The sequence below is a fragment of the Urocitellus parryii genome, chromosome 3 (genome assembly GCF_045843805.1).
Source record: "Urocitellus parryii isolate mUroPar1 chromosome 3, mUroPar1.hap1, whole genome shotgun sequence".
NCBI classification, from domain to species: Eukaryota; Metazoa; Chordata; class Mammalia; order Rodentia; family Sciuridae; genus Urocitellus; species Urocitellus parryii.
The window spans coordinates 72,155,398-72,176,217 of record NC_135533.1 but is presented as its reverse complement, the minus strand read 5'-3'; the positions used below and the strand labels follow the sequence as shown (position 1 = coordinate 72,176,217).

General features: G+C 36.7%; 1 protein-coding gene across 1 annotated transcript in view; it reads right to left on the bottom strand.

Annotated features, from left to right (window-relative positions):
• The window catches only part of Scin (scinderin), a 75,582-nt gene extending 62,557 nt beyond the window's left edge, over window positions 1-13,025 (bottom strand). The window contains exons 1-2 of the mRNA XM_026408303.2: window positions 12,745-13,025; window positions 3,398-3,552 (exon numbers count right to left, since the gene is read on the bottom strand). Of these exons, the coding sequence (XP_026264088.2) occupies window positions 3,398-3,552; window positions 12,745-12,943 (354 nt within the window). The 5' untranslated portion in view covers window positions 12,944-13,025. The remainder of the gene's footprint in view (window positions 1-3,397; window positions 3,553-12,744) is intronic.
• Window positions 13,026-20,820: the final 7,795 nt, after the last annotated feature.

The window sequence follows — 20,820 nt, the reverse complement described above, 5'->3', positions numbered from 1 at the left end:
CATAAATAGAAAAGTTTTATTGGAATAGGTTAAATATTGAGTCAGGACAATTATAACCTCAAATTTTTTTAAAAAATCATAATATCCTAGTCCCTAATGTTGCAAGATTGTAACATTTCTTGACTGAATAAATTGTTATATAACAAAATAAATACAAGTTTTCACCTACACATTATTGTTTATGGCCATTTTGGGTTTTTAAATAAGTAAAATTCATTGTGATCTGAGTTTAAAAAATAGAAAAGAATACTATGATCTGAAAAAAAATGTTATAAAATATAGAGCAGACTTAGACTGAGGATACACCCATAATATTCAGGCTAAACTCAGGGTGAATCATAAGTGATGTGTAATCTAAAAATTTGCTATTATTTTTAAAAATAACCTTGTCTCTAATATTTAATGCTACAAAGTCACAAAGGAAAAAATCATGCTCTCTCTCTCTCTCTCTCTCTCTCTCTCTCTCTCTATATATATATATATATATATATATATATATATATATATATATATCTGTGTCAGATAGTAATTCCATGAATACTGTTTGAATTAATGCTAGAAACTTCTAATCCTTTTCTGCTTTCATGAGTCAAAATTAAAGCAGAGTGGATGACCCTCCATATCAGTGGTACCATAAACACAGGTTTGCCAGCTGACAGATGTCTGATGGTCCCTGTTTACAACCATGGCTGAGAGTGGCATCTTGCTGAGCTTGAGAAAAGTATGTTAATCAGAAATTTAATAAAAGGGAGCAGTGGTAAGTAATAGGCCTCTGTAACACGTTCCCAGGCTCCCAAAAGACCTCAGCAAGAAATGACACAAGTCAACAAAATGAGACGGGAAGATGATCTTAGCATTTTCTAACTCAATTTACGTTGCATATAGCAACTTCATATGATTTCTGTAGCCTAGGTAATGGCAGACTTTGTCAAGTTTTACCCAGTCCAAATAAACAATAAACTTTTCCAGAAGGTAATCTTCAATTAAAAGTTTTTCCTGGCATATGAATCATTGGCTTATTTTGAGAGCATCCTAGTATAATGATTACTAGCTTTTAAGCACTGAAGTCACATGGTCACACAGGCACATACTAGCTACAAAACCTTGGTAAGCCTCTTTGAGCTTTGCTTTATCTTAAAAGGGAAGTTATAATAGAAACTGTACCATATAAAATTTACATTAAATTAGATAATATACAAAAAGTGATTAACCTATTCCTGTAGCTTGCAACTAATAATGGGATGAAATTCAGTGTGACATAACCATCTTCTAGGTGGTTATCTCTGCTTCCACATTTACTATCAAGTATTGCTGCAACTGCATATATTCCACATGTACAATGTCACTACTGATAAAATAGTCAACTGCTTTTCTTGCTGATAAATTTGACCTCCATTTGCAGACATCCTCTTTCTGAAAAAATGCTAATCTGTGGTGGCTTGAATTATTAGAAGCTAAGTATCCTATAACTATAAAATTACTTTTATCAGGTCTACTTTTGAATATATATCCAGAAGTTTTATTTTCCAATATCAATGGCCAATAGGACTAATAATGTCCTAAATCTTTATTGATTATGTATTGTTTAGATGTTTTATTATTTAATTTAATCTTTAATCATTATAACACCTGGATGAGGAAGCTGTTATTATGCCCATTGTACATTCAAGGGAATCTAAGACAGAAACCTTAAGTGTTTGCCCTAAGGCAAACAAGTCATTTGGAAGAAATGGGTTCACAACTAAGACAATGCTACAGCACCTGCTCTTAGTAACTACAAGTCCTTGCTTATTTCAAAAGTTGGGTTCATTAACATGATGGAAGTTTCAGAACCATTTGACATAAACTAGAGGAATTCATATGAATTAAATAAAATGGATGTAATAGTCTCACTTTTGGAGTCATTTTGAAATAATGATTTCAAAAGAGATAAAAGAACTTACAAATAGGCAAAGAAGAACTCAAACTATCACTATTTGCTGATGACATGATTCTATATCTAGAAGATCCAAAAATTCCGATAGAAAACTTCTAGAATAAATGAATTCATCAAAGTATCAAGATATAAAATCAACACCCATAAATCAAATGCATTCCTATATATCAGCAATGAATCCACTGAAAGAGAAATTAGGAAAACTACCCCATTCACAATAGCCTCAAAAATAAAATACCTACAAATCCATCTAACAAAAGAGGTGAAAGAACTCTAAAATGAAATCTACAGAACACTAAAGAAAGAAATTGAAGAAAACCTCAGAAGATGGAAAGATCTCTTATACTCCTGGATAGGCAGAATGAATATTGTCAAAATGGCCACACTACCAAAAGCACTATTCAAATTTAATGCAATTCCTATTAAAATCTAAAATCCCAATGACATTCTTCATAGAATTAGAAAAGGCAATCATAAAATTTATTTGGAAAATAAGAGACCCAGGATAGCCAAAGCAATCCTTAGCAAGAAAAGTGACACAGGAGGCATCATGATATCAGACCTTAAACTATACTACAGAGCCATAGTAACAAAAATAGCATGGTATTGGCACCAAAATAGACTTGTAGACCAATGGTACTACAGAATAGAGGACACAGAGACTAACCCACATAAATATGGTCATGTCATACTAGATAAAGGTGCCAAAAACATTCACTGGAGAAAAGATAGCCTATTCAACAAATGATGCTGGCAAAACTGGAAATCCATATGTAGCAAAATGAAATTAAGCCTCTATATCTCACCCTGCACAAAAATCAACTAAAAGTGGATCAAAGACTTAGGTACCAGAACCTGTACCTAACAGAAGAAAAAGTAGGCCCAAATTTTCACCATATTGGGGTTCATGTGTAAGCATGTGTATCTGAGTCTGTGTGGCTAACCCTCAGATATTTTCAGCTCAGTGGTTTCATTTTTATATCTAAGATTGAACCACAACACTGGGGGAATATGTGTATTGTTCTTTGCAGTAACTGAAATTGTAATTGCTATAAATACTGTATAAGGTGTTCCAGAACAATTCAGGTTCTGAAGACTTGGATTACTTGCACCAAATTCAGAGATTCTCCAGAAGAGTAAAAATGAAAACTGTTAGGATGCAAGTTACCAATATTTAATTATTGAAATAACTTTACAAAATATTAAAGGGCTCTCTTGTCAAGATGCAATCAAAAGATCTCCTTAAAAATTAACCTCTCAAAATAAATTTAGTCCATTCCACAAGCATTTACTGAGCACCTACTATGTGTCTGTCAGGTAGTAGGACTATATCAGTGAACAAAACAGAGTAAAACAAAATAAAAACAAAAAAACCTGCCCTCAATGAACTTTCATTTCATGAAGACATGAGGTATGCTTGAATAGGAGGAGAAACTGAAACTGTCTGAGAGAGGTGCTTACCTTATACTTCAGACCTCCTTTGAAATAGCCAACAAAATCAGTAGACTCGTAGCCTTGCAATTCTCTGCTCTGTACTGGCTTGCCCCCCAAATAGTCATCCATCTGCACAGTGAAGATGGCAGCGGCTGTGCTCTCATCCTGCGAGCACTCCTTTCCTGGAAGCAGCAAATGACAGCATCTCAATTATCATGCAAGGAAAAGCATTACAGCAGACTTTTTTCCTTTTCTTTTCTTTTTTCTTTTTCTTTTTTTTTTTTTTTTTGATTGAACCTAGGGGTGCTTTACTACTGAACATACCCAGCCCTTTTTATTTTTGATTTGGAGACAGAGGCTCCATAAGTTGCTGAGGCTGGGCTTGAACTTTTGTCCTTCCATCCTCAGCCTTCCAAGTTGTTGGCATTGCAGGTGTGTGCTACCACATGTAGCTATGACAAACTTTCTTCCAGTTGTATGTCAATGCAACAGTCATCTGCAGCAAGATCTTTAAGTAGATATATTAACTACAAACTTAATTTTGCTCCTGCTTTTTTCCAATGCCTTTGAATAGTTTTAAAAGAAACACTGCCATCTGAGTATATTTGAGAAAATACAACAATATACTCCAATAAGATTTAAGAAAGCATTCTTTTGGTACAGTCAAGAAGATCTTGCTAGGAAAACATTCTGCAATTTACTTAGCCTTTAATAGCAACAAACTCCAGGCTTCCAATAGGTCAATATGTTAATTGTGAAGAATATGAACATCATGGGACATAATGAAATAACTTTGGGAAATAGAGTGGTTTTTAAAAAAAGAAAAAAAATGAAAGTAACTGGACCTTACATCTATTTTTGAGTCTGTGACCCCATTTCACTATCTTGTTACTTCTGTTTGTATGAAGTAATCAATCTCTGAAGGAAAAGACAGAGTAAAGGATGTTGCATGCTAACATTTATTAAATGTTCATGTACTTGATATTGTCCCAGAAATTTAGCAAAAATGTACACATAAGTTTCTCTAATACTGAGCCCATCCAGGCAACCTCACTGAGATCAAAATGAAATTTTCTAAGAGTCAATGCCTGCAATGTATTTACAGGTCAGGGCCAAGACAATTCCAAGAGGAATACAAATTCTATTTTTACAAGAAACACTTCAAAACACTTACATACGAGTTGTATGAAAATCATAAGTGATTATAGAAATAATAACTAAATTGATGTATTTATAGTATCCTTACTATAGGACAGGCACTGTATTACCATCTAACATAAATGATCTTCAACCCATTGTCTGCCACGTTTCAAGGGAGGAAATGTAGGCTTAGAGAGGTTGAGTGACTTTTGTGAGGTCACAAAGTGATCTTTGGCAGAAGAGGACCCAGAGAGGTTTGTGTACCCAAAGCACAGGCTATTAGGAAGTACATCAGAGGATATGTTTCTTCACAGGGTCAACACTGCAGTATATAGCACAGGTAATGACTTTCTCAATAAGACCACTAAAGCTCAAGAAATAATGCCAAGAGTTAATATATGGGAAGGCATCAAGTTAAAAAGCTTCTTCACAGCAAAGGAAACAAGAATGTGAAGAAAGATCTTACAGAATGGGAGAAAAATCTTTGCTAGTTCCTCTGTGGCAGAGGATTAATATATAAAATATATAAAGAACTCAAAAAACTTATGACCAAAAAGAAAATAAATAAATAAATAAATAAATGGGCAAATGAACTAAACAGATACTTTTCAAAAGAAGAAATACAAATCACAAAAAAATATATGAAAAAAAAATTCAACATCATTAGCAATTAGGGAAATGTAAATCAAAACTACACTGAGATTTCATCTCACCCTAGTCAAAATGGCAGTCATCAAGAATACAAACTATAATAAATGCTGGAGAGGACGTGGAGAAAAAAGGAACACATCTACACTGTTGGTTGAATTGTAAACTAGTACGACTACAATAGAAATCAGTATGGAGGTTCCTCAAAAAACTAGGAATGGAACCACCATGTGACCCAGCTATACCACTCCTCAGTATTTATCCTAAAGAATTAAAGCCATCATACTGTAATGATACATGCATACCCATGTTTATAGCAGCACAATTCACAATGACCAAACTATGAAACCAGCCTAGGTGTCCATCAACAGACAAATGGATAAAGAAAATATGGAATATATATATATATATATATATATATATATATATATATATATACACACACACACACACACATACATACATACAATGGAGTTTTTATTCTTATAAAGGAAAATAAGATTATGTCATTTGCAGGAAAATAGATGGAACTTAAGACCAATATGCTAAGCAAAATAAGTCAAACTCAGAAGGTCAAAGGTCATATGTTTTCTCTCATATATGGAAGCTAGAGAGGAAAAGGGAAAAGAAAGGTGGGAGGGATCACATGAAAACCAAAGGGAGATCAGCTGAATAGAGGAAAGGGACCAGAGAGGGATGAGAAAAGAGAAAAGGATAACACTGGGGAATGACATTGGCCAAATTATACTGTTATATTGTGCACATGTACAAATATGTAACAACCATTTCAATTATGCACCAGTAAAAAATATAGGGGGAAAAAGATATGTTTTTTACATTCTGATTCTCATTAAGTAGTAAAATTTTGTGGTGACTAGCATATATTAATTTCTCCCATGGATAACCAATGCATAAAAATTTAGAAGCCTCCACAATATAATAGTTCAACTGATCACCTCAGTTGAAAGTATTCACCAAAACTGAAAAAAGGAAATCAGTCAGCTATTTAAAATAGAAAGAAACAATTTCTTTACAATTCCCCCTCTCAAGCTTGAAGTCAACCTGTGTAGTAGGATATTCTCTTTGTTTTTGTTTTTTGTTTTTTTTTATTGGTTGTTCAAAACATTACAAAGCTCATGACATATCATCTTCCATCCATTTGATTCAAGTGGGTTATGAACTCCCATTTTTTACCCCAAATACAAGTTGCAGAATCACATCGGTTACACATCCACATCTTTACATAATGTTTACATTTTTACATATTAATGACTGTTGTATTCTGCTACCTTTCCTATCCCCTACTATCCCCCCTCCCCTTCCCTCTCATCTTCCCTCTCTACCCCATCTGCTGTTGTTTAATTCTCTCCCTTGTTTTTTTTTTATTTTTTTATTTTTTATTTTTTAGTAGGATATTCTCAAGAAAAAAATTCAGCAGCTAGAAGAGTACTTGACATTAACAATTTTGTGAATGGTCTGTAGTCAAACATTAGTATTTGACACACATAAAAAAACACACATGTCGGGTTGGGGTTGAGGCTCAGTGGTAGAATGCTCACCTAGCACATGTGAGGCACTGGATTGGATTCTCAGCACCACATAAAGATACATAAATAAAGGTATTGTGTCCATCTACAACTAAAAAATATTTTTAAAACACACACACATACACACACGTGGTTTTCCAACTCTGAGAATAATAGTAAAGATATACATGTAGATTTTGTACACAGATGCTTTTAGAAACTTAAAATTAAATATCCAAGGTGCTAAGGATTATACTCAGCATAAATATTCTTACCTGACTACAAGTTGAAACCTGAATCTCTTTTGGTAGATGTAAATGGACAGGCATGAAGTTAATGAATGAACAGGAAATTAGTTAATTAAATTATGGTCTCATTTGCTGATGTTTATATAGTGTGCTAAACCAGGGAAAATCAGTATGAATAAGCCAGAGACCTTTCCTGAAAGAGGTTGAATAGTCTTAACAAAGCCAATATCAGTCTTTGAATGTGAAAACTGGCATAAATTCTATTACCATGAAATCCTAGCAAGTGTTCAGAAACAGGAATTTTGTGTATGAATTCTGCTTATAACTTCAATTGATTTTTCCCTTGTGAATTCTACTTATGACTTCATTTTTTCCCCTTAAACTGGTTTACTTATGTATGTTATGTTGTGTTACATTACTTTTTATATTTTGATACATTATTTATATATTTAGTAAACCTCTAAAATTTGTTCATTTTGAATTATATATTTAGTAAACCTCTAAAATTTGTTCATTTTGAATGTGATCATTTTATAAATAAAACAGACTAAATAAAAGAGAGGTTTAAAAACTACGTTAATACAACATTCATGGTTTTTTAAAAAAATGCATGCCATATTAGGAACAGGTGAGAACATACTCAACGTGATAAATAATACCTACAAAAGACATAAAGCTGATACAGTACTTAAATGCCTTCCTCACAAAATCAAGAACAAGGCAAGGATGTCCACTCTCACCACTCTTATTCACAGGAAATTCTAACCACAAAATAAGGTAAGGAAAAGAACCGAAAGATATAGGAATTGGAAATGAAGAAATTTAAAAATGTCTTATATAGAAACAAAAGGACTGTTTACACAATAAATTCTAAGGAATCTGAAGAAGTCCTCCTGGAATAATAAGTGCATTCAGCAAGATAGAAGAATACAATGTAAGTCAAAAACAAAAGTCAGTCACATTTCTATATAGAAACAATGAAAATTAATAAACTGAAATATAAACATAATGCCATTTACAATTAATTACTCCAAAGAAACTACAGTATGCAAACCTATTCGACAAAAATGTAGGGGAACTGTATGTGAAAAATTTTTAAATGGTGGTAAAAAAAAAAAAAATCAATGAGGACCTAAACAAATGTAAAGCCATAGACTGGAAGACTCAATGTAATAAAGATGTCCATTCTCCCAGAATTAATCTACAGGCTTAATGCTATCTTTACCAAAATCACAGTAATGTTTATGATAACATATATAAACATTATAAAAGTTTTTTTGGAAGGCTGGAGTTGTGGCTCAGTGGTAGAGTACTTGCCTATTGTGTGTGAGGCACTAGGTTCAATTCTCAGCACCACATATAAATAAATAAATAAAATAAAGGTTCAATAACTGGTAAAAAAAAAAAAAAAACACTTTTTTTTTAAAAAAAAGCTTTTTAAAAAATTTCCATTTATATGGAAAGGAAGTGGCCCTGGCATACTAAAATAACCTCAACAAAGAAGCCTAAGGCAGGAGGAAGTAATTATTCATGAGGAATCACTCTACCAGGATTAAGGTCTACCATCAGCTGCAGTAATGAATACAGTATGGTATTGGTAAACAGGCGGTTGCTCCTAATAGTAACATTTTGTAAAACTGTAGAATGGTTTAGTTTCTATAGTATACTGAAGTATTAAGTGTATGAGTACAGTACTGCACAGAATATCACAACTAAGAAATTCATGTTTATATAATCCACCAATTTTTTTATTTTCCCAGTTTTACTTGCATTCACTGATGTGTTTGTGTGCATTTAGCTCTACATAACTTTATCACATATGAAATTCATATAGCTGCCTCACAGTCAGGATCCCATAGAGTTCAGTTATGAAAAGATACCTTGTGCTGCCCCTTAATTACTCCATCCATCTCTTGGCTGCATCACCCCCTCCCTACTCTATCTCTAACCTCTGGCAACAGCAAACCTAAAATTTTCTCATTTCAGAATGATTTTACAGGGACTCATATAAGACAGAACCTTTCTGCATTTTTTAAAAATAGCATAATTCCCTGGAGATTCATCAGAGTTGCTGTGTATATCAGTAGTTTATTCCTCCAACCTAGGTATCTGTCAACAGATGAATGGATAAAGAAAATGTGGTATGTAGACCACACATGGAGCTTTACTCAGTCATAAAGAAGAATGAAATGATGTCATTTGCAGGAAAATAAATAGAAATGGAAAACATCATGCAAAGTGAAATAAGCCAGCCTCAGAAAGTCAAGGATTGAATGTTTTCTTTCATATGAGGAATCGAGAGAGAGAGAGAGAGAGAGAGAGAGAGATACAAAAAAAGAAAGAAAGAAAGAAATACAAAAAGTGGGGAAGAATCTCACAAAAGTAGAAGGGAGACAAATAGAGCAGAGACAGAGAGAGGAGAGGAGCACAGGGGAAAGTATTGAGGATATACTATATCTACCTATTCCAATGAATATACCACAATGAATCCTCTGCGTATATACCCATATGTAATCATAATGCACTAATTAAAATAACAATAATAGAAGGGAGATCAGTAGATTAAAGCAAGTGGATGGTGGAGGGAGAATGGGAAGGTACTGGGAAATCAGATTGATCAGATTATGTTAAGTGCATGTACAATTATGGCATAATTAATCCCACTATTATGTATAATTATAATGTTCCAACAAAAATTTTTGAAATAATTTATTCCTTTTTATTGGTATAGATATATCACAACTTGTTTAACCAATTACCTATTGAAGGTCTGGCTGATTCCAGTTTTTGGCTATTCAAATAAAATAAAGCTGCTATGGGTATTCTTTTTTTTTTCTTTTTGCTCTGGGCATTCATGTATAGGTTTTTGCATGAAAATAAATTTTCATTCCCCCCCGCCCCGAATAAATGCTCATGAATGCAACTGCTGGGTCATGTGGTAGTTGCTTGTTTTGTTGAGAAACTGCCAAACTCTTTTCCAGAGTGCTATACCACTTTTCTTTTACCGCCCCTTTTTTATTGTATAAGTTCTATGTATTGCATATTTTGATCCAATCCTTTTCATTCCCATTGCTTTGCACAAGGCCTAGCACAGACTAGTTATAAGACAAGTGTATGTTACTTTGAAATATATTTAAGTGAAGTTTAAAACCGGACTTTCAATAGGTAATTGGTTAAACAAGTTGTAATATATCTATACCAATAAAAAGGAACAAGTTATTTCAAAAACTTTTGTTGGTACATTATAATTATACATAATAGTGGGATTCATTATGCCATAATTGTATATGCACATAACATAATCTGACTAATCTGATCTAAGGAGAAAAGGTGAGGGTAAGTATGAGTACCACAGGTTGAGGATGTGACAGGGGGCAGCTTTACCACCAAGCCTTGCTCATTGACTTGTTGTCACAAGGGACTAGACACAAAAGGTGGATGCACCTGCTAGGTCCAAAGTTGAAATGTTTAAGAAAGACTAATACAAAAATTTGTAAGTTGCATGCAACAATTTCTTACTTTCCTTTAAGCATATAATGGTAATACAAGGTGGTACGTGAAATATCTGAGATGCCATGGTGTTATGGAAACACTGAGAGACACCTGGAGGGATGCCCCTCCCTCTGTCCTCCGTCATGTTAGGTCTCACTTCTTGCTTTCCCTTTTCTTCCTCCTACTTGACCTGTTTCTCATCGCTAACCTGTGTGCCTTTTCCATCCTCATTTGTCTTCATTCCTTTTCCTTCCAATTGATTTCCCAATTTCCTTTAATCACACCTTTTCTTTCTCTGAACTTTCAGCTCACCCACCTGGAGCTTTCTCTTGGTTTGTCTCTCTGATCAATCCTCATGAATTTACCTGAATTTATCTTAATTTAGGTCTTAGACTGTTAGGTGGGTGCAGTTTGCTTAGTATTAGGGGAAAAGGTGCTGGAAAATTCCCTCTGACGGTCTTGTTGCATACTTTACTCTAAGCTTTTCTACCTCCCCACAATTTTCTCTTGGCAAAAAGAGAGAGGGAAAGGGAGAAATGGCACACATGTGCACAGCAAGAACTCTGCCACAAAGCTACTTCCTCAGCCCTTTTTTTAAATTTTATTTTAGAGACAGGGTCTCACTAAATTCCCCAGGCTTGAATTTGGGATCCTCCTGCCTCAGCCTACTGAGTAGCCGGTATTACAGGCATGTGCCATCACAGAGGGCTTCTATTATGAAACTAAATGCATGACTGAGAGTCAAATCCTACAAAATGGAAGTGGTTAAGGAAGGGAATATTCAAAACCCACCTGCCAACTTCTGACAAAGCCAAACTTAACTGCCATGCACAGCAAGATGTGGAGTTCTTTTGCATTTTAATTCACCCAGATGTAAATGTGGCATTTCAGACACAGAATCATTCCAGATCCCAGAGCCAAGTTCTGGATGCAAAGACCACGGTGAGGACATCATTCATTCATGAATAAAGATTATATACCAAAGTTTCTGCATTTTCTGGTGTAAAATATAGATAGACCACTATGCAGTATAACATTATAACAGGAATAGCAACATCACAATGGGGAACCAAATGTATTTGGAACTCAGACTCAGCCTCCTCAACCACCTCAAGCAAGACTCCAACGCCCAGTGCAGTAATTGAAAGTGCATTCTTCCTCAGTGGAGTTCTCATTTCCCTAGTGCCTGCTCCACTAGGGAAATGTTCAGAAAGTCACTTCTCAATGTTTTATATTTGTTTCTTAAGACATTCAGATGTTAGAAATAGAAATGTTGGCTTTCAGAGACTTACAAACATGTACATGTGTGGTTTTGTGCATTTTCTCAAGCTCAAGAGTAAACCTAAAACTAAAGAAACACAAGTTCAAGGGGGACTAGGTAGTTTTTTAGAGGGCAAAAAATCTCAAATAATTAGCATGTTGTTAGACAGGGTGTGCCCACTGGCACAAGACCTCACAGGGAGAGAGGCTGGATGTTTACAAGTCAAAGTAGAAGGTAGAAAAAGTAGAACACACAAGGCCCAGTGTCCTGAAAGTTTGGCATGAATGTAGCCCAAAATAATTACTATTGCTAAAGCAGCGATTCTGTTCCACACTACATCCTTGTTATAAAAGACCAATAATAAATTAATAAGAACAAAGCAGTCCATCTAAATAAACAGCCATTTAGAAGCTGTTATTTTTCATAAAGCTATATGTATTTATATAGATAATATCAGTCTATTTTTTCCCCAAACATGAAGCAGTGTTGTTCAGGGAGAATCTTGATTTAAAGTGGCCCCAAAAGACTAATCCCTTCAAATAGTAAACAAATGGAAAGCTGATGCCCAAAGGCAACATACAAAAATAATTCACTTAAAAAAAAAAAAAAGTCTTGCCAGCTGCTGCTGATACCCACAAACTTGCTTGACTTCATCTCCACCCTGACAGGGAAACCAGGACTGGACTTGTTGAAGGTGAGCGGGACTTGGCCAGCCTGAGTGTACAGAGGCAGCGCCTCTGGGGTGTTGTGGGGTTTAGAGATTGGAAGGTGAAAAGCCCGGGAACTGGCTTGACAAAGGTCAAAGCCAGCGGGGTAAATCTACTCCTGACTTCGTCTGCACCCCGATTTGCAGTCGATCAGGAGTTGACTTCAGCCAGGAGAGGGTGACCAGTTTAAAAAAAGGGAGGTCCCGCGAGGGCGCGGCTAGCACTCCAAGTCTCCAGGCGTTCCCAATTTGCGGTCCCCTTTGCCTCCTAGCCTGCAAACCGCAGACTTCTGCATCTGCCCCTCCCCTCCCCGACCTGGGCGCGTTGGGGTCCCGCTGCGAACGCCCCTTACCAAGCCAGAAGTGCAGGCGGTAGGCGAAACCTCGGCTCGCCTTGGAGGTGTGCAGCACCAGGTAGGCATCCCCGACGTAGAAGTCTCCGTAAGCGCTCTGGGGCACCGGCACCAGCTCCAGCTTCTCGATTCTCCAGACCTGCAGACCCTCCTGCTTGCCCGCCCGGGCAAATTCCTGATGGTACAACTCTTGGGCCATGGTTCTCGCAAGCGATGCTCCCAGAGGTACAGGACCTGGCCTAACCTGGAGTAGGATCGAACGGAGACCTGTGGTAGGGACCCTGTTCCCTGAGGCTTTATAGGGCGCGCCCTCGAGGGAGGCGGGGCTCGGACTCGGGCGGGGCTCAGTACCCTTGCTCGCTGCTCGGGAGATGTTGGTGGCTTCCCAGAGACAGCGCAGCGCAGGCTGCCAATCCCACGCCCTTCACCAGGCGACAAGAAGAATCGGAGTTTCAGAAATCTTGAGATCCGGAAGAAATTTATGCAAACTCCTAGAACGCCTCCTTCAAAAACCTAAATTTTCTCTGACAGCCAATGGGAGAGACAAACGATTAAAGCTGCTTGACACCGTGCACCCCCATTACCAGGGTTCTGCAGTCTTTTCTCCTTCTCTCCTGTTAGTTCAGCGTCCCAGAATCGCCCTTAGCCGCAGAAGTGGTGAGATTATAAAGAGCGCACTAGCTCTTACAACGTCAAGTCAGCGTTTCCCTAGGAGTAGCAGTATTCACTCTTATAACAAGGCTTTCTCTGCCGGTAGCAGCACCTGCCTTTAGGGAGTATTGGGCCACTTTGGCATTCCCACCTACCCAATTCTTAATGCATTGATGTGTTAAAATTCCTAAGCATCCATTCCATCATTTCATTGACTGGTCTCTCCGTTTCTGATGGCCCAGGTTTCTCTCTGTCTTGATCTTCCCAGTTTGAAAACACCATACAAAACAGCATGTCAGGTTTCTTGGAAAGGGTAAAACCTGAAGAACTGGCTGTGTACTCAGGGGACAGAGCTCTGCAAATCCCCTGGAGTTTAGGAACTGTGGTTAAGTTCTCTTTCCACCTGGCACCCTTGGCCAAGAAAGTTACTGGTAAAAAACAGCAGCCATCCTCCTGGGATGTTCCCAGGCAGGGCTGTTTGTGACTATAATTTTATGCTTGGCCTGCCTTTTGAATTACCTATTACCTGGCTTCAAGGTACTAATTTTCTCCTTGTTTTACTTACATTTTATTTATTTATTTATTTATTTATTTATTTTTTTTTTTTTTTTGCTTTTAAAGCATGACAAAGCACTGTGGAGTACAGATGGAAAATTACTCTGTTTTGCATTCATTTAACAGAACAATGGTATGGCAAAGGTTTCTACTATTACTTGTAAAGCAAATCACCAAGTGCATTAAGTGATCAGAAAGCTGATTTTTATGCATGTAAATTTTCTTTGGCTATTTCCCAAATTGTCCCTGGGAGGTCCCTAATAATCTTAACAATTATATTTATTCCTTAAGCAATTTATGTTTTTTTAATTTAATTTTTTTATTGGCTACACATGACATTACAATGATCTTGGCAATTCATGCATTTGAATCATTGGGGTATAATTTCTCATTTTTTCTAATTGTACAGATTTCAGAATCACAATGGTCATAGAGTCACCTATATACATACAACAATCAGCAATTTATGTTTTAAAATATATATTAAAAGGAAAGTGACCACAACACTTGGAGTGACCAAGAGATCTTTATTGCAGCAATGCAAAAGAGGAGAAAAAGAGAGAGAGAGAGGAGAGGAGAGAGTGAGAGTGAAAGCAAGAGAAGAAAGAGAGAGCAAGAGAGAGCGAAAGCAAGAGAAGGAGACAGAGAGAACAAGAGCAAGAGAGAGGGGCCCAGCAGGAGGGAGTTTTTATAGCCCAAATCTAATGGGGTCTCTGGGTCTACAAGCTGCCTTGTTGGCGTAAAGTGACTGGATCATACAGTAGTTGCTAAGGATGTCATCTTCTGCCTTCAGGCAGATGGGGCAGGGGTCAGATGTGGGTTTCTGTTGCACCAGACTGGTGGGGGTTGAGTGTTCAGCCTTGAGTGGGGTTGAGTGTTCAGACTTGACACAAACAGGTGATAAAGGACCAGACAGAGGGGGGTTTGAGTGCGTGGGTTATCCTGCAGCTAACATTTGTTCAGCCTGCCCTGCAGGTAACTTAGTTCACCCTGTCCTTCACCTAACATGTATTACATGACTATGTTTTTAAAAATCAGTAGTACAAAATGTGTGTAATAAAAACTTTTCTGCGTTTTATCCTGCCACCCATTTACTTTTCTCAACGGCAACTATGCTACCAGTTTCTCACATATTTTTCAGATATTTTTCATCAAAAACAATATGTATAATATAGTTTTTTTAATTTTAATCAGAAATGGTAGTATAAACACTGTTTTGGATATGTGTGTGTGTTACACAGTACTTTTACAACTATTTTTACTGACCACATGATAGTCCATCTAACAAATGTACCATAATTTATTTAGTGTAAGTTCATAAGCATTTAAATTGTGTCTTTATTTTGCTAATACAATGTTTCAATGTGCATTTTTATAACTGAAATAAATGCTTAGAAATGTAATTGCTAAAGAGGTTGGAATTAAATTCTTTTGATGATGGTGATAATCACTACGAAACCAATAACCATCATTTGCTAATCTTCAGCAGTGATAGGCTATGGCACAAGTTACCTGGATTCAATTCCTGCATCCATCCTTGGTTCCTAGGCTTTCTGCATATCACTAAACAATGGCAAGCCTTGAGTTCCTCTGCTACAAAATGGAACTATAATTGTATCCAACTTATAAAATTATAATTTGGGTTTAATGAGTTGACACAAATAAAGCATTTGTGTCTGTTATATAGAAAATCTTTAGTAATTAGGAGCTCTTCTTAAGTGGTTATGACCTTTCCATTGCTTCTCTAGATCCCTTCTCCAGTCTTTCCTTCTCCTTCTCCTTCTCCTTCTTCTTCTTCTTCTTCATACTAAGGATTGAACCCAGGGGCTCTCTACCACTGAGCCATACCCCCAGCCATTTTTCTTTTGAGACAGGGTCTCACTAAATTGTGGGAGGCTGACCTAGAATTTGTGATCCTCCTGCCAAGTCACTGGGATTACAGATATGAACTGTCTTGTCAGCTCACTATTTCTAGACAAACAATTATATGTGACTTTTTCTCTTCCTTTGGCTGATAGTAATTATCTCATATGCTCCCTTTTGGTTTTTCTTTTCTCTGTATACATTTAGCTTCTTTAAAGAACAAAAACAAAACAAACTCAGGGAATTTTCCTATTTTTTACACATTGTCTGTTAATAGGTTGATAAGCTTTATTAGCTACATTTTTTTTCTTCTAACCAAAACTATGAGTGGTGGGTATAATAAGCTTCTTTATACAGATGAGGAAACTGAGGCTTTCAAATTGTCACAGGTTACCCAGCTGAATAACCAAAGACAAATTCAAACCCACTCTCAAATTCCAAGGTGTTTGCTCTTTACAAAAACTTATTCTCAGCTGGGCATGGTAGCTTATGCCTGTAATTCCAGAGGCTCAGGAAGCTGAGGCAGGAGGATCACAAGTTCTAGGCCAGCCTCAGCAACTTAGCAAGGCCCTAAGAAACTTAACAAGATCCTGTCTCAAATTTACAAAATTTTAAAGAGGTCTGTGGTTGTGGCTTAGTGGTAAAGTGCCCCTGGGTTCCATCCCTGGTACCCAAAACAAACAAAAACCTTTACTCTCTCAACCCATGTTGTTTGGCCAAGCTTTCTTCACTTAAGTGAACTTAATACTTTCATTTTCTTCCAACTAGTAGATAGAGAAGCTTCTGTTCTAGTGTGTCCCATGCAGCACTAAGAAATTTTGTTTTATCTGTGTCACTGAGCTGTTCTGTCTTGGTTTCCTTATCTGTGGAGTGAAATCGTTTGTTCTCTTCCTCTTTAGGGGAAAAAAATATAAGAACTGATGCTCTGGATTGAAGATAATTTAAAAATCAGATTTATCATTTAAATTCAGCTTCATTTTAGTGAAAATTTTTTTTCTAAAAAAAATGAGAAGGAACTTTGGCATAGGTGAAAGTAAAATTCTTTCTCGCTAGGGCTAGGACTAGGGCAGGGCCAGTGAGACACGTGCTTGGGAGGCAAAATTTAAGAAGGCACGCATACCAAAATACTCCTCGGCAATCAATAAATACCATTTCAAAGCATTATTTTTAAAAATCAATTTTAATGTAAAAAGCAATGATAAAAATGGCATTTCAATTCAAGGTAGTATTGTTTCCAGGACCATATTAGAGTCTGAGGAAAAGAAAATACATTGATCCTGACTTGACTTAGCATTTTTTTTATAAACATAGCATTGACGTACTATTCATCTAGATCACTGTTTTTTGTTTTGCCATCCCTTACATTCTGTACCCAAGGCAAGTGCCTTACTCTCCTGACCCTGGTCCTGTCCTGGCTACCTGAACTCCAGACTCAAACTTCCAACCTCCTGCTAGATGTAACTACCAAATCCATCTTGCCAAAGTCAAGTTCATCATTTCCTCCAAACCACTTCTCTTTTTTTAAAAAACTTCATTAGTAGCATCATTTAATCTTGACCCATCACTCTGACTTTATCTTCACATTTGATCCACAGGGCTCTCCAAAATCTCCTGAGGATTGCAATTTCTGAGGTCCGTTCCTGGTTGCCCACTCTTTTACTTCTACCCTAGATTCCCATCTTCAACAAACATGCAGTAAAAGTGGAGTTTAGTTTACAGCATGGCTTTGATCTATATTAAATCTTTGATCTTTCATTCTTCAGCTGATTGAGTTTAGGCAAATTACTTAACATTGTACCTCAGTTTTCTCATCTGTAGAACATGAATGTTGGTAGGAATTATTTTGTAGGGTTGTCAAGAGGATTCAATGGATGAATATATAAAACTTGGAACAGTACCTAACACATTGTATGGAGCAATAAACTGAACTGAGAATGATTAAATTAACTTCCCTTAATCTAATGCTATAAGAATAATGTTTCCAGAATCTAGTTTGGATAGATTTCCTACCCACTACCCACCCCTCCAAAAAAAAATTCCTCCAGCCTGACATAGTGGCGTATGCCTACAATCCTAGCAATTCAAGAGTCGGAGGGAAGAGAATTGCAATTTTGAGGCTATCCTCAGCAACTTAGCAAGGCTCTAAGCAATTTAGCAAGACCTTGTCTCAAAATAAAAAATTAAAAGGGCTGGGGATGTGGCTCAGTGGTAGAGTGCCCCTGGATTAAATTCTTGGTACCAAAAAATTTCTCCAAACCAGATGCCAATTTTCTTTCCATGCCTTTATTCTTCTCTCCACTTCATGTTATTGCTATTCTTTCATATCTATTGAAACTTTCCTTATTCTTTACAACCTAATCATCATGATCTCCTTTGAGCAAGTAAATTTCATCATCCTCTGCACTTCCAACACTTTTTTTTTCTTCAAGTCAAACTGTATCCAACTTTATTAAAGATACTTTTTATAAATAATCGTGGTATTTTAGGCTGGACATGAGCAAACACTCATTAATAGTATACAACAACTTTCAAACTCCCTTCTTAAATGGACTATCAGAATCAGAAAGCCACTCTAAAAACCAATGAAGTCTTAATTTGATACTCTGAATAGGGAAAGTTCAGAGTGAAGGTTGACATTTCACATTTAGCCTGTTGTTTAACAACTTTTCACAAGCTGACCCTGACTTTCAGGAAATGAAACGAAAATGGCAAAATTATTAATCTGAAGATCCACAGTCTAGAAAAGGAACTTTTGCTCTTCTGAGGGACACTTTTTCAAATGATGTCACTAGAATGTCCAGATTGCCCGACACATTGGTAAAACCAATTGTTGGAGTCAGGTCCCAACAGGTCTGAATTTGAGGAGTTAAATCTCTGTCAATGGCAGAGACAGAGAGGAGAACATAAAGATGAATTTGAGTTTTTCCATACCACAAGGTGTTTGTGCCAAGGTGGCTATGTGTGCCAATATCAGGGAATCCCTCCTTTTGGGAGCCAAGAGGAAGTCTTCAAAACTAGTTAGGGAAGTCTCTCAAAACTAGCAGGGAAAGGTGTTCTCCCCCCATAACAATCTAGCTTTGGATACATTCTACTACTGATATATGTTCCTTTCTCCAAAAACAACAATGAAGTGTTCTGTGCATGTTCTGTGCTAACAACATAGCTTAAGAAAAATTCTGCATTTTTATAAAATTGATGGAAAAAAAATAGATCTTTTAAGGCTTGAGCTCTAGCTCTGGAGGAGCAGGTTTAGCAGACAACCTTGCAGATCTTCTCTGTGATTCATCCTTCACCTTGGCTTTATCTCCTTTAGCATCTCCTTCAGCTTTTCTCTTGGGCAGACAGCAGTGGCTGGACACAGGTATAGGTCGCAGGGATACAGCAGCGCTTGGCTTTGGTGCATTCTAGGAAATCATATTTTTCTCTCATGAGGTTGTGAGCTCATTCACTTAGAGACTTATTGTGGGGCCTGGGAGTTGGAAAGCAGCCTACGTTGTCTATGTGAGGGGCTCTCAGGGTTCAGCACACTAAATCCGGATATTGTGGTCTAGCATACTAGCCACGCTCAGCCCCATCACCACGGTAATCTGGCCACCCTCAGGTGCACAGCATGTTCCTTTTCCTTCTGTTTTTCTACCAGTGACCTTTTAGCCCATTGGTCTCCACTCATAAGTGTGTTGCTAGCTCACTGGGTTATTACAACCCTCAGATGACTCTGCCCAGTAACCAACTATTCATAAAGCTTGCCTATGCATTAATTAGGCAGATAGGGTTCTCTGAAACTGGTCTCCAGAGGTCTCTTTTCGACTCCATCACTACACCCTCCTCAGCTGTGCAGTGGGCTTCCTTGGGCTGGACAGAGTGAGCCCACAACTTACTACAGTAATACATATTGAATATGTATGATCAGATTGTCAGTTTGGGATTAAGTTACATTTTTTCTTTGAGCAATTTACCAATCCTCTTAGTCCAGGAAGAAATAGCCAATATGAACAAGTCTTTTCCCAAAAGTCAGGAGGATTGAGGCATGGGACCTGTGGCTGAATTCAAGATCTGTGTTGTAGACTATTAATGTTCAAGAAAAATATTTTGTAGTTTAATCCTTGAAAAAAAACAATGACAAATAATATGATTGATTATTTGTGCAATTCATTAGAATGAGTTGGTAAAAACAACAATTGGCTTCAAGTGATCTTCATTCCTCAAGTCATATAATCTCAGAATTAAGAACCATCTTATTTTATTTCTACCAATGCATCATAACCCCAGAATTATTGCAAATGAACATTTATGAAAGACAAGAAGTATACCTTTCTTTTTTTCCATGCAAGGGAAATCCTTCCAATGTGCTATTTACTTTCTTTGATTATAAGTAATACAAAATATAATTGAAAATACATTTATTTTACTGGTTATCCTGCTAAATTGCAATAATTTATGTTTAATTTACAAAATGATTTGTGAGCATAAGCACAAAACCTGGAATCAGAAGACTTGAGCATTGTGAGGATAAAAGAGATTACGTATGTCAGTGCCCTGGGCACACAATCAATAAACATGGTTAATCATCAGCAAGAGCCCTGAGCCGCAGTTCCTATGAAAGCTTGGTGATTAGAACAAAATTGCACTCTAGGGAAAGTATATTTTCATCCAATCAGCCCAGGGAAGACCAGAATTCTTTTTTTGATTCACCTATTTTTTTTTTCAAAGTTTCAATCAGGACCTTGAACATTCCCCTTTATAAATGAATTATTTTAACATTATACATAAGACTATGAGTAGAAAGGCATAGTTCATGGTTCAGTAGTAAAGTGAAAGTTTTATTACTCTTTAATGTTTGCTGTTGTGATAAATATGTATGTGTGTGTATATATACATATATATGTATGCATATAAATTTGCATATATATATATATATATGTGTGTGTGTGTGTGTGTGTGTGTGTGTGTGTGTGTATTTGTTGATCTGGCATTTCCCTTTTAATGTTATCCTGTATTATTGTTACT